The following is a 13,367-nucleotide window of genomic DNA, read 5'->3' on the forward strand; positions in this document are numbered from 1 at the left end:
AACACATTCCCATGGAGAGCAACAAGCATCAGGACATCACCTTCTACCTGGTCATCAGACACAAACCTCTCTTCTACGTGGTCAACATCATCATCCCCTGCGTGCTCATCTCCTTCCTGGCCTCGCTGGTCTACTACCTGCCCGCAGACAGTCAGTGCAGAGTCACAGAACGTACTGAAGCCAGCGTCAGGCAGATTAACAGTCTGGGACCTTTTCAGAATCACAACTACATGAACTGAGTTAACCTTCAACAGCACCCAAAGAATCAGACATTATAGCTGAATATCACGCCAGCACGGGACAACACAGCTAATAAAGCAGCAAACATCGGTAGTGGGCGGAGCTGAGGGGCCGCCATTAATCGAGAAACATAAATTAGCTCCCCAACAGATTTTTGAATATATTTTAAAAAGGATAATAAAAATGTGTGTGTGTGTGTGTGTAGGTGGTGAGAAGATGACACTGTCCATCTCGGTGCTGCTCGCTCAGTCTGTCTTCCTACTCTTGATCTCTCAAAGGCTCCAGAAACATCCACGTCCGTTCCTCTTATTGTGAAGTAGGTAAACGCACCATTTACTCCACATCACTTTAACTCTGAATCAGATATATTCTGCTTCTCCAAACTATATATACATTAGGGCTGCAGAACCAGGTGACCACCGGCTGAGATTTAAAAAATGGAAAACACCTGAGTGTGTTTGTGTGTTGAAGATATTTGATGTTCATCATGGTGGTGGTGACGGTGGTGGTGCTGAACTGTGTGGTCGTCCTCAACCTCCACTTCAGGACGCCGAGCACGCACGTCATGTCTGAGTGGACCAAACAGGTAAGACACACACATCCTGTTGTCCCTTTGTTGAACAGATGAACATCAGGATATATGAACATGTGACTGAATAACATGAAGAGGATATATGAACATATGACTTAATAACTATGAAAGAGGATATATGAACATGACTTAATAACATATGAAAGAGGATATATGAACATGTGACTTAAACATATGAAAGAGGATATATGAACATGTGACTTAATAACACATGAAAGAGGATATATGAACATGTGACTGAATAACATATGAAAGAGGAAATATGAACATGTGACTTAATAACATATGAAAGAGGAAATATGAACATATGACTTCATAACATATGAACGAGAATATAGATATATGAACATGTGATTATATGAACGAGAATATAGAGGATATATGAACATGTGACTTAATAACATATGAAAGAGGACTTATGAACATGTGACTTAATAACATATGAAAGAGGATATGTGAACATATGACTTAATAACATGAAAGAAGATATATGAACATGTGACTTAATAATATATGAAAGAGGATATATGAACCTATGACTTAATAACATGAAAGAGGATATATGAACATGTGACTTAATACACATGAAAGAGGATATATGAACATGTGGTTTTCCCACTATAACACACACATACACACATTAGTATCAGTGTTCCAAATCCTGTTTTCTTTTTCTGCCAGCTCTTCCTCCAGCGATTACCCCTCATCTTGCGCATGTCCCGCCCTGCTGAGGCAGAGCCGTACTGGGATGGAGCGTTACCGCGGCGATCCAGCTCAGTGGGCTCCATTGCCTCGGCTGAGGAGTACGACAGTGTGAAGTCCCGCAGTGAGCTGATGTTTGAGAAACAGTCTGGGAGACACGGACTGGTGACCCGAGTCACACACGCTGCCAGGACGTTTCCAGAAACATTTAAACACATGAGATATAGAAGCATCAGTAGCTTCATTTGAGTTCTGAGCTTTGGTGTCTGTGTGGAGCTGTGAAACCACAAGAAGAGGGAGGAGCCATCAGCTGTACGCAGAGATCAAGCCGGCTGTGGATGGAGCCACTACATCATTAAACACATGCGCAACAAGAACGACGACAATGAGCTCAGAGGGTTCAAACAGAGTCCTCAACCCAAAGTCTGATTTAAAAAGATCAAAAGTGGCGTAAATGTCTGGTCCTGACAGGAGAAGGATAACTGGAGCGGCATCGCTCGTACAGTAGACCGACTCTGCCTCTTCCTGGTTACCCCGGTGATGACCTTTGGCACCTTAATCATCTTTCTGAGGGGAATCTGTAACCAACCTCCTCATCTGCCCTTCAAAGGAGCCCCGCATGACTTCAGAGAGGAGAACCCACGCCTGCTGTGATGCTCACACACAGCCAGGGCTTTTTCCATCGCCATCGTTCTCTGGGGGAAATGTTGCTTTTCTTTATCTTAATAACAACAAATCTTTAGTTTGTTCTATATGAGCTCCATATGTTTAGTGTCAAAGACTTCTTAGATTGTGTTCATTGCTGGCACATAAAGAAAAATGCTTTGATTTTACTAAAGTGACACAAACCCATCTCAGCACTGTTTTTTATATCCTCTATATTATTGTGCGTAGTCTGTGTAACTGTTGTGCTTTATTTCTGCTGGCTTCTTTAATGGGATGTAAACCAGCCTGACATAATACCAGTTGAGTACTTTATTTTATGTTGCCAAAGGTTTAAAAACAGCCTGACAGAATAAGAAATTGTGAAAATTTAGAGGATAATTATACCTGGTGGGATCTGATCTTGAATGGCAAATTTTAGAGTATTTTATAGGGAAGTGAAATAATGTTTGGACCTCTTATCAGGCAAAGAGAAAGTTGTTAAGAACTGCTCTAAAAACACCACCTCAGGGGGACTATATCCAAATCTCTCCGTTTACTGATGGGACGTTGAAACGTCAATACGCGGATTCATACATTTAGAACTGGACGTTGCACCAGAACTGGAAGCGCGGACTGATACATTTTTAACAGCGGTCCTGCTTCAGCCCTCCGGGGCTTCATAACAAAATACGAAAAATACCAAAATTTTAATTTTGGAAACATTGTTGTCGGTTGTTCGACTTGCCGGCTTTCGCAAAATTGCTAAATACGCGCTAGCATGCATGTTTTAAGCTATGGTAGCGGTATGTTTTACCATGCCCGCGCCCTATAATCCGGAGCGCCTGATGTATGTGTTAAATACAGAAATAGCACCCGTAACTGAGGCTGCACCTTTTAATACGGTGCGCCCTTTGGTCGCGAACATACGGTATATAGAACATAGGGCACGTTTGTGCGTGATATCACTCCGCGTCTGCGCAACCACCACAACCTCCTCTCTTTAGTATTGCTGCGCCAACTGGTGGTCTTTTGGGTTGAGGATAACGGTGATCTATATGTAGCTATATGTAGCTATAGCGTCATTGGCCTCCACTCCAGCCACTCCTGGTAGTTCCTCAAAAACACTGAGTTTCTAGTGGATGCACAATCTGTGGAAGCCAACATAGAAACTTCTGAGGGGCCAAAGTTCTTGCAACAAAAATATAGTCCCCAATTAGGTTGTTTTGTTATCACGCGACCCCGTCCCCATTATCTTAAGAGAATATAAAAGAATGAGTGGAGACAGAAGAGAGAATGAGACGTTTTTGGCGCGTGTCGCTCTTGATTTTGTGTTTATTTTTGCAGTAAACTTAAAGGAGGCCTTTTCACTTTATGTTTGATTAAATTTAAGATGATATTCCATTCTTGACATCTTTAAATTTACAGTATTCATGGGAGTTTTATTTGGTCATTTTGCTTCTTTTTATTTCCTATTTCCCACATTTATTCATAGTTTTTATTAGATTGCAATAAATCCTATAACATTGAACAGACTGACTAAAGTCAAATGACCTGCGGTTCCCACCGATAGCCGTCATTCTGATGGGTTTTTGCTGGCTGCAGCTGAAATATTCCAATGCTCCATGTCACAGAGACAGTAAATACTAGACCCTAAAGATTCTGAAGGCATGATGTAAAATAGTAACGTATAATACAGACATTTGAACGGACAATTAAGAGAATGTTTCCATGCTTCTAAGAGTGGCCGAGGAGCCATTTAGAACTTTATAAAGAAGCATTGTGTGATACCAGGAACTAATTTAACTTCAAGGCGAAGCTGCTTCTGCTTTGTCGACCATCGACTGATCTCCTGAAAGTCCACCAGCGCTTTTTAAAAACTGAATTTTTCATCTATGGAGGGAGTAGACGGCAGATGTTTCCACAGATGCTCTTCACCAGTGGTCAGTGAGTGATGCAGCAGATGAGCGGGAGTTGACTGGCTACAACCAGCCATGTCTCAATGTCTCCAGCCCATAGTGTGGATTCTCTACGAGATCAGACAGCAGCTTCACTCCTGAATCCTGCAGCTGGTTCTGACTCAGGTCCAGTTCTCTGAGATGGGAGGGATTGGACCTCAGCGCCGAGGCCAGAGAGTCACAGCTGATCTCTGATAAACTGCAGCTCCTTAATCTAAATAAAGAAGGGAAACTTTTATAAGGTTATAAGTGAAACCAGTATTATCTGAAAGGTTAATCAAAGGCATGATCTGTAAATATTTAATTTAGTTACAGGTTAAAAAATGATAGTAATATGTAATGACCACAATTCCAACCTCTCAGGTTTGCACTGTTCCAGAGGAGAATATATATTGTTCTGGCCCTCACTCTTCCCAGGTTCTCCCCACCTCTTTCCCTCCCATCTCATCATGGAGATCCATCTCACCTGTGGCTCATCTTTAAAGGCACAACCTGTCTTAGATGACTTCCTGTCTCCCTCACCATCTCCCTCCTCGTTGGCTGGTGTCTACCAGGCACCCTCACCTAGTTTTGTCTAATTTTGGTTACCATCTGTCGGCTTTTTCATTGTCCTGAAATCAATTTATCATGAATAAGTGGTCCCCGTGTGGCCCCCCCTCCTGAAGGAACTGGGCACAACACACACACTCAGAGAGTGTGAGGACCCTCGGATGGAATAATGGACATTTTTGAGAATGGTGTTTACCTCAGAGTTTCCAGTCGGCAGTTTGGAAAGTGGAGAAAACCACAGAGCAGCTTCACTCCTGAATCCTGCAGCTGGTTCAGACTCAGGTCCAGTTCTCTGAGATGGGAGGGATTGGACCTCAGCGCCGAGGCCAGAGAGCCACAGCTGATCTCTGATAAACTGCAGTCAATCAATCTGAAAAATGTGGTGCATCACAGCAGTGTTGAGAACAGCCTCACTTCACCATCTTAGCAGCTGGTATATAGGTAGAAAAATGAAGACTGACCTGAGCCTCTCCAGTTTACAGTTTGGACTCTCCAGTCCAGAACAGAGCCGCTTCACTCCTGAATCCTGCAACGTGTTGGAGCTCAGGTCCAGAACCCTCAGATGGGAGGGATTGGACTTCAGAGCTGAGGCCACAGAATCACAGCTGGTCTCTGATAAACTGCAGTCCCTTAGTCTAAAATAACAATTATTTTGAGAAAAGACAAAAAAAATCAACATGTACCAGAGCAAAACACAGCTTCCAAGCAACAAACCTCTGGTTCTGCACCGGCTTATCTGCCGTATGTTCGTATTTTGGGTTCTTTCAGGGCGGTTGGACAAGATCTACAGCGTATGTAAAGTGTGTGTGGGTCAAAATACCTTCCAAGTTTGTGAGACCACATTTCTCAACAGCACTCAACTCTTGTCAGGAGCTGGGACAAAGCGACCCACTCCTGATAGCTTGTGGGCGATGCTGCAGTGACCCTGCAATCCCTACACTCTCTGGTGAAACCAAACAAAGGTTTTAGACACTGCTGGATGCTGGAAGGGTGGCTATAGTCTGGACGCATCGTTCCCCTGACTGCACATTTCTCCAACAATGATTGGCAGCTGGTGTCACTTGTTCTCCAGATGAGAGAAGGAAAGAGAGCCCCCCCACAGTGTGTTTGATTGCCCCACTGCAAGCTCAATGCTGCCAGAAAACATTGCAGGAGCATCAATTCCCCTCAGGGCATCAACAAGGACCTCAGGAAAAGGTGCAGCTGCCACCTACTAGAGACAAGCACACTGAGCTGAGATTCAAAGCCCTCTCCTCCCAAGAGAAGAGCTTGTTTGTTGGAGGCTCTTCTGGGCAATACCTGGTGCCACAGCTCCAGCTCAGCCCGTCTCTGGAGCTGAGGTGGAGCTTAGCAAGTTTCATGGTTCTCCACCACTTCCTCTGGCTGGGGACCTTCTCAGCTGGTGGTTTCTGCTCCACCTTCCAAGTTGAGCAGGTGATACTTCTGCATTCCTGCCACCAGTGTCTCTGCAGAAAGAGTCTTCTCTACTGTTTTATATTAGATTGTAGAAAATTAGGATTTTTGGCTGATGTCTTAGATGCTGTTGACTAAGAGCAGGTTTTTCTTTAATAACATAGAAAGATTCAATTAGAAGAGCAAATGTATTATTTTATGAGCTACTTCCACTACTATTATATACACATACTTCCATATTGTCTTAGACTGCAAGCTGCATTTATTGCATCGTTCATAGAAAGTCATATTTGTGAGGAGAAAAACTCCAATAAGGTCATTTTCTTTAATGACCATTACAACAGAAGGAGGCGATGAACAAACAGATTTATCTAAAAATAGGTGAAAACTTATGGATGGAAACCTTTTTAAAATGGTTGCATTGTGTAGAATCGGTGTAGAATCAACTTGTTGACTTCTGATTTGGACTCCAATGGAAGTGAGGTGCAACAATTGTGGATGCTGAAAGCTTCAGATCTTCATGAAGGTTTCTGTGGTTGGACTGACCTGCTGCCCCTTTAAGAGGGAGGCAGGTTTGGGCTTCTGGCTGGAATGAAGCCACCTCAGATGAGAATGACTGCAGGCTTTCGGTACCAAGGTTTAACAGGGTGCTCACTTCACACTTGGGCTTTTCTCTTTTTTGGGATGGCTTTTCTCAGTAGAGAAGGGGCATGGCACACTGCAGCAGCTTTCTTTTTGGGGTTTCTAGTTTTCCTTCTGATCCTTAAAAGACAGGAAGAACCATTTTTGATTGGTCTGAATGTTTGGGCGGTTTTGTGGCCAGCCTAAAATAAAACAAGACAAATCTACAACTGATACTTCCTTTCTAGTCATTGATGACCATCCTCACATGGGACAGATTTCCACAACCAATTTAATACTGCAAATCTGTCCTGTGTGGTCTTTTTTCTGAGAACTGTAACACTACGTTTATAACAAAGATCAAACATGTAAACATTTATTGTCTAACTAGTTACACCTGGGAAAGTACTGGATCATCTCTGACTGACCTGAGAGTCTCCAGCTCACAGAGAGGATCCTGGAGAAAACCACAGAGCAGCTTCACTCCTGGATCCTTCAGCTGGTTCCACTCAGGTCCAGTTCTCTGAGATGGGAGGGATTGGACCTCAGCGCCGAGGCCAGAGAGCCACAGCTGATCTCTGATAAGGTGCAGTTAATCAATCTGAAAAATGCAGGATAAGGTTATACGGTGCAGGTCTGCATGTTATCTGCGTCAGTACTAAACCTACGTTAGTTCTTAGTCGGGTCAGACCTGAATTCACGATATTACAAGGAATTTTTTTAATGTGGTGCATCACACAGCAGTTTGAGAACAGCCTCACTTCACCATCTTAGCAGCTGGTATATAGGTAGAGAAATGAAGACTGACCTGAGCCACTCCAGTTTACAGTTTGGACTCTCCAGTCCAGAACAGAGCTGCTTCACTCCTGAATCCTGCAACGTGTTGAGCTCAGGTCCAGAACCCTCAGATGGGAGTGGTTGGACTTCAGAGCTGAGGCCACAGAATCACAGCTGGTCTCTGATAACCAGCAGCCCCTAGTCTAAAATAACAATTATTTTGAGAGAAGACAATAAAAATCAACATGTACCAGAGCAAAACACAGCTTACAAGCAACAAACCTCTGGTCCTGCACCGGCTTATCTGCCGTATGTTCCTATTTTGGGTTCTTTCAGGGCAGTTGGACAAGATCTACACCGTATGTAAAGTGTGTGTGGGTCAAAATACCTTCCAAGTTTGTGAGACCACATTTCTCAATAGCACTCAACTCTTGTCAGGAGTTGGGACAAAGCGACCCACTCCTGACAGCTTGTGGGCGATGCTGCAGTGACCCTGCAATCCCTACACTCTCTGGTGAAACCAAACCAAAGGTTTTAGACACTGCTGGATGCTGGAAGGGTGGCTATAGTCTGGACGCATCGTTCCCCTGACTGCACATTTCTCCAACAATGATTGGCAGCTGGTGTCACTTGTTCTCCAGATGAGAGAAGGAAAGAGAGCCCCCCCACAGTGTGTTTGATTGCCCCACTGCAAGCTCAATGCTGCCAGAAAACATTGCAGGAGCATCAATTCCCCTCAGGGCATCAACAAGGACCTCAGGAAAAGGTGCAGCTGCCACCTACTAGAGACAAGCACACTGAGCTGAGATTCAAAGCCCTCTCCTCCCAAGAGAAGAGCTTGTTTGTTGGAGGCTCTTCTGGGCAATACCTGGTGCCACAGCTCCAGCTCAGCCCGTCTCTGGAGCTGAGGTGGAGCTTAGCAAGTTTCATGGTTCTCCACCACTTCCTCTCGCTGAGGACCTTCTCAGCTGGTGGTTTCTGCTCCACCTTCCAAGTTGAGCAGGTGATACTTCTGCACTCCTGCCACCAGGGTCTCTGCAGAAAGAGTCTTCTCTACTGTTTTATATTAGATTAGATAAAATTAGGATTTTTGGTTGATGTCTTAGATGTTGTTGACTAAGAGCAGGTTTTTCTTTAATAACATAGAGAGATTCGATGAGAAGAGCAAATGTATTATTTTATGAGCTACTTCCACTACTATTATATACACATACTTCCATATTGTCTTAGATTGCAAGCTGCATTTATTGCATCGTTCATAGAAAGTCATATTTGTGAGGAGAAAAACTCCAATAAGGTCATTTTCTTTAATGACCATTACAACAGAAGGAGGCGATGAACAAACAGATTTATATAAAAATGTGTGAAAACTTATGGATGGAAACCTTTTTAAAATGGTTGCATTGTGTAGAATCGGTGTAGAATCAACTTGTTGACTTCTGATTTGGACTCCAATGGAAGTGAGGTGCAACAATTGTGGATGCTGAAAGCTTCAGATCTTCATGAAGGTTTCTGTGGTTGGACTGACCTGCTGCCCCTTTAAGAGGGAGGCAGGTTTGGGCTTCTGGCTGGAATGAAGCCACCTCAGATGAGAATGACTGCAGGCTTTCGGTACCAAGGTTTAACAGGGTGCTCACTTCACACTTGGGCTTTTCTCTTTTTTGGGATGGCTTTTCTCAGGAGAGAAGGGGCATGGCACACTGCAGCAGCTTTCTTTTTGGGGTTTCTAGTTTTCCTTCTGATCTTTAAAAGACAGGAATAACCATTTTTGATTGGTCTGAATGTTTGGGCGGTTTTGTGGCCAGCCTAAAATAAAACAAGACAAATCTACAACTGATACTTCCTTTCTAGTCATTGATGACCATCCTCACATGGGACAGATTTCCACAACCAATTTAATACTGCAAATCTGTCCTGTGTGGTCTTTTTTCCGAGAACTGTAACACTACGTTTATAACAAAGATCAAACATGGAAACATTTATTGTCTAACTAGTTACACCTGGGAAGTACTGGATCATCTCTGACTGACCTGAGAGTCTCCAGCTCACAGAGAGGATCCTGGAGAAAACCACAGAGCAGCTTCACTGCTGGATCCTTCAGCTGGTTCTCACTCAGGTCCAGAACCCTCAGATGGGAGGGATTGGACCTCAGCGCCGAGGCCAGAGAGTCACAGCTGATCTCTGATAAACTGCAGTCCCACAGCCTGGAAAAGGAATAAATGGGGCAAATAAAAACACATTTCTAAATCTGAAAATGAAGAGAAAAGCAGAAAATGTAAAGAAATTTAGAAAAGACCAACAGAGGCCTCCTGACCTGAGCGTCTCCAGTCTGCAGTTTGGATGCATCATTGCAGAAGACAGTAACTTTACGACGGCATCTGTCAGGCTTTGGTTCTTGCTTAAGTCCAGCTCCCGTAGATGAGAAGGGTTTGACGTCATTGCTGAGGCCACAACTTCCCAATGACTCATTGAAAGAACACTATCAGACAGTCTGTTGTGCATGAAACAAAAATAGTGAGTCAAACTTTGGGATTTCTCATCAACGTATCTGAGAATCTACCTCAACACAAATGTAGCTCATTTCCTGGAAAAGCTAAATTCAACACCGTAGAGCAACAGTTTGAACGACCATCAGATCTGAAATGCAACTGAATTATTCTCAACATTTGTCTTATTTTAGAACAGCTCATAATTACTCAATATTTAAAATGATTATAGCAAATGGTTTAAAGAAACGTGCATCTTTTTATCTGTCTATCGGCTCTTTGGATATTTTGCATTTCATCCAATTTGTACGATCGTGCGTCAAGTCTTAATTCAGCGATCCGATCGATGACATCAGAGTCTCTGGTTGCATCGATTGCCCTCAGCTTCTGTTATATCTGCCTGTTTTCCTTCAAATCATTTTCACTGCACCTTTTGTTGTTAGTGATGAAGTTGCCACCTAACGGGTGTGGAAAGGCTCAAACAACTTTGTGGGTCACATAAAGGCTCCAAACGGAACCGCCACAAAGACCTAAAACACCCATTTAAACCAACGAGCCGGCTGTTTTTACGTTGAACAAATGAAGCAAAATAGTCACGTGTCATTAGTTAAAATGTGTTTTTCTGTCGTTTGAATACGATGTATACAAACAAACAAAAGTTATTTAATGACATGACAGTAATTTCATGATAGTAAGTTAACTTGTGGCCCCTATTCCTATTCCTGCCTTATGTTGGTTTGTCTGGATTGACCTTTGAACTTATATCCAGCCAGTGTTGAACATTTCTGGATGAATTGTTGTTGTTTTTAATTTATGGATGCTGCAATGGAGATAAAGAATTGAAGGAATGACCACTGGAGGGGGTATTGCTACCTGACATGATCCACTCGCTTGATTTAAACGCCGATGTCCGGCCCCAGAAATCTTTACTTACTCGGCCTTCCTGCAGTTCCTCACAGCTGGAATCAGGCGACGTCGTCCCTCCACTGAGGTGTTGTACTGCTGCAGGTTCAGCTCATCCAGAACCTCCTCTGACATCTGCAGCAGGTAGGCCAGAGCTGAACAGTGGATCTCTGACAGTCTCCTCTCTGATTTCTTCTCTGACTTCAGGAACTCTTGGATCTCCTGATGGACTGACTGATCCTTCATCTCCATCAGACAGTGGAAGATGTTGATGCTTCTGTCTGGGGAGATTTCATAACCGTTCAGCTCCTTCAGGTTGTTGAGGACCTTCTGGATGGTTTCTGGGTGGCTGTTCCTCTGATCCAACAGTCCACCCAAGATCCTCTGATTGGACTCCAGAGAGAGACCATGAAGGAAGCGAACAAACAAGTCCAGGTGGCCATTTTTACTGTCAAGAGATTTCATTATTCTCTCCAGAGGAAGTCATCAAGAGATGTGGATCGTATATTTATGTGTACAACCCAACAAACCCAGAAAAGCGGTTTGGTTCAGAATATTTTAGGAACTGATTTATAACCGCTGTGTCTTTCCTGGTGTAACGGTGGAACATGTAGACGGCAGCCAGAACTCCTGAATGCTCAGATGAACAAAGCAGTAGACTGATTTCTGGAAGATCACACTCTCTCTCTTGAAGATCTCTGTACAAACTCCTGAGTACACCGACGACACTCGGAGACGTCCAGTCCACATCGCTCCAGGTCTTCTGAGTAGAACATGATGTTTCCTTTCTCCAGATGTTCAAACGCCAGCCGACCCAACTTCAGAAGGAGTTTTCTTCATCAGCCTCAGTCAGTTCCTCTGGTCTCTGCTTTCCTCCATACTTCTGCTTCTTCCTCTTTATCTGAACCCTCAGGAAGTGTGAGTAGAGGTCAGTCAGGGTTTTGGGCAGCTCTCCTCTCTGGTCTCTGGTCATCATGTCCTCCAGAACTATAGCAGTGATCCAGCAGAAAACTGGGATCAGACACATGATGTGGAGGCTCCTGGAGGCCTTGATGTGTGAGATGATTCTCTTGGACAGATCTTCATCACTGAACCTCCTCCTGAAGTACTCCTCCTTCTGGGAGTCAGTGAAGCCTCGTACTTCTGTGATCCTGTCAACACACGAGGGAGGAATCTGATAGGCTGCTGCAGGTCTGGAGGTGATCCAGATGAGAGCTGAGGGAAGCAGGTTCCCCTGGATGAGGTTCACCAGGAGCACGTCAACGGACGATACTTGTGTGACATCAGAGATGACCTGATGCTTGTTGAAACCCAGTGAAAATCTGCTTTCATCCAGGCCATCAAAGATGAACAGAAGTTTCCAGACAGTCAGATCTTCTGCTCTGATCTTCTGTAATGTTGGATGGAAAACATGAAGCATTGAGAGAAGACTGTGCTGCTCATCTCTGATCAAGTTCAGCTCCCTCCATGAGAGCGGAAGCACCAGACTGATGTCTTGGTTCTCCAAACCTTCTGCCCAGTCCAGACTGAACTTCTGCACTGAGAAGGTTTTTCCAACGCCGGCGACACCGTTGGTCAGAACCACTCTGATGTGTCTCTGTTGCTCAAATAAGACTTTGAAGATGTCCTGGCACTTGATTGGAGTGTCCTGGATGTTCTTCTTGGAGGTTCTCTCAAGCTGTCTCACCTCATGTTGTGTGTCCACCTCCTCACTTTGTCCCTCAGTGATGTAGAGCTCAGTGTAGATCTTGTTCAGCAGGGTTCCACTTCCTGCTTCATGAGTTCCTTCAGTCACATGTTCACATCTTCTCTTCAGACTCATCTTATGACCTTCTATCACCTCCTGCAGATCACTTCCTGAACATAAGTAAACCAATGATTTCCATCTATAATAAATCATCAACACAACTACAAATTCATGACATCACAAATTAAATCTCATATTGAACAGTTTTACTTTGTTTGGGCTTCATTTCAGCATCTCCAGATCTGCTTCCAGATTGTGAACAAGAGGACTCTCCTGGTGGAGCTGCCTGGTCCCAGTTTGATAGGATGTGCTCCCCCCTCTCACTATGAAACACATCTCTATTAGTCCTTTGATTTATAGGATGAAAGAACCTGATCAAGACTCAATATTGTTCCAGCATTTATGTCTGAATTCATCTTCCAGTTTAAACCTGATTCTTGTTTCTAATCAACAATATTCACATTAAGTCTGTAACTATATGACTGTCTGAGGTTTAAGTGTTAAACATCTCCAATAATAAACTCACAACCTGCTGCTGTTAATGTGACTAACAGCTGCCACACAAACACATCATCACGCTTTAGTTTTCTTACATTTCCTCTGAACTTCTGAAGTCTATTGGTCCATCTTTGGACCGGTCACTCTTCAGGGACACCCAGCTGGGCACTGTGGACTCTGCTCTGTCCTCGTCCATCCTGAGGAAACATCAGAAATAGTGATGAGACTGTGATGAAGGT

General features: G+C 43.8%; 2 protein-coding genes across 3 annotated transcripts; one reads left to right on the top strand and one right to left on the bottom strand.

The window, feature by feature from the left end:
• Window positions 1-67: 67 nt before the first annotated feature.
• LOC130520736 (acetylcholine receptor subunit delta-like) lies at window positions 68-2,104 on the top strand. 2 transcript variants are annotated; one of them, XR_008949021.1, is made up of 3 exons: window positions 68-556; window positions 712-826; window positions 1,514-2,104. XR_008949021.1 is itself a non-coding variant. In XM_057024445.1 (2 exons), exons 1-2 carry the CDS (start codon window positions 719-721, stop codon window positions 1,781-1,783), a joined length of 378 nt encoding a protein of 125 aa, XP_056880425.1. In that variant the 5' UTR covers window positions 665-718; the 3' UTR covers window positions 1,784-2,104. The 2 variants fall into 2 exon arrangements, 1 of the variants encoding a protein (XP_056880425.1); XM_057024445.1 differs by lacking the exon at window positions 68-556 and having other exon boundaries at window positions 665-826.
• Window positions 2,105-3,493: 1,389 nt separating this feature from the next.
• LOC130520734 (NACHT, LRR and PYD domains-containing protein 12-like) lies at window positions 3,494-11,348 on the bottom strand. The gene is made up of 6 exons (XM_057024444.1): window positions 10,915-11,348; window positions 9,809-9,985; window positions 9,525-9,698; window positions 5,145-5,318; window positions 4,880-5,053; window positions 3,494-4,348 (listed from the first exon to the last, which is right to left on the bottom strand). The coding sequence occupies exons 1-6, from the start codon at window positions 11,346-11,348 to the stop codon at window positions 4,159-4,161; spliced, it is 1,323 nt and encodes a 440-aa protein (XP_056880424.1). The 3' UTR covers window positions 3,494-4,158.
• Between the last annotated feature and the right edge of the window lie 2,019 nt (window positions 11,349-13,367).

This window comes from Takifugu flavidus, unplaced genomic scaffold, assembly GCF_003711565.1.
Source record: "Takifugu flavidus isolate HTHZ2018 unplaced genomic scaffold, ASM371156v2 ctg501, whole genome shotgun sequence".
In the NCBI taxonomy this organism is placed as follows: Eukaryota; Metazoa; Chordata; class Actinopteri; order Tetraodontiformes; family Tetraodontidae; genus Takifugu; species Takifugu flavidus.

Bases quoted from the DNA above. Each gene is read 5' to 3' on its own strand.
- LOC130520736 (XM_057024445.1), top strand. From the start codon at position 719: ATGTTCATCATGGTGGTGGTGACGGTGGTGGTGCTGAACTGTGTGGTC. The intron at 827-1,513 runs GTAAGACACACA...TTTTTCTGCCAG, and splicing joins TGTCTGAGTGGACCAAACAG to CTCTTCCTCCAGCGATTACC.
- LOC130520734 (XM_057024444.1), bottom strand. From the start codon at position 11,348: ATGAAATCTCTTGACAGTAAAAATGGCCACCTGGACTTGTTTGTTCGC. The intron at 9,986-10,914 runs GTAAGTAAAGAT...CATGCACAACAG, and splicing joins AGGAACTGCAGGAAGGCCGA to ACTGTCTGATAGTGTTCTTT. The intron at 5,319-9,524 runs GTCAGTCAGAGA...TTGTTATTTTAG, and splicing joins TGTGAGCTGGAGACTCTCAG to ACTAAGGGACTGCAGTTTAT.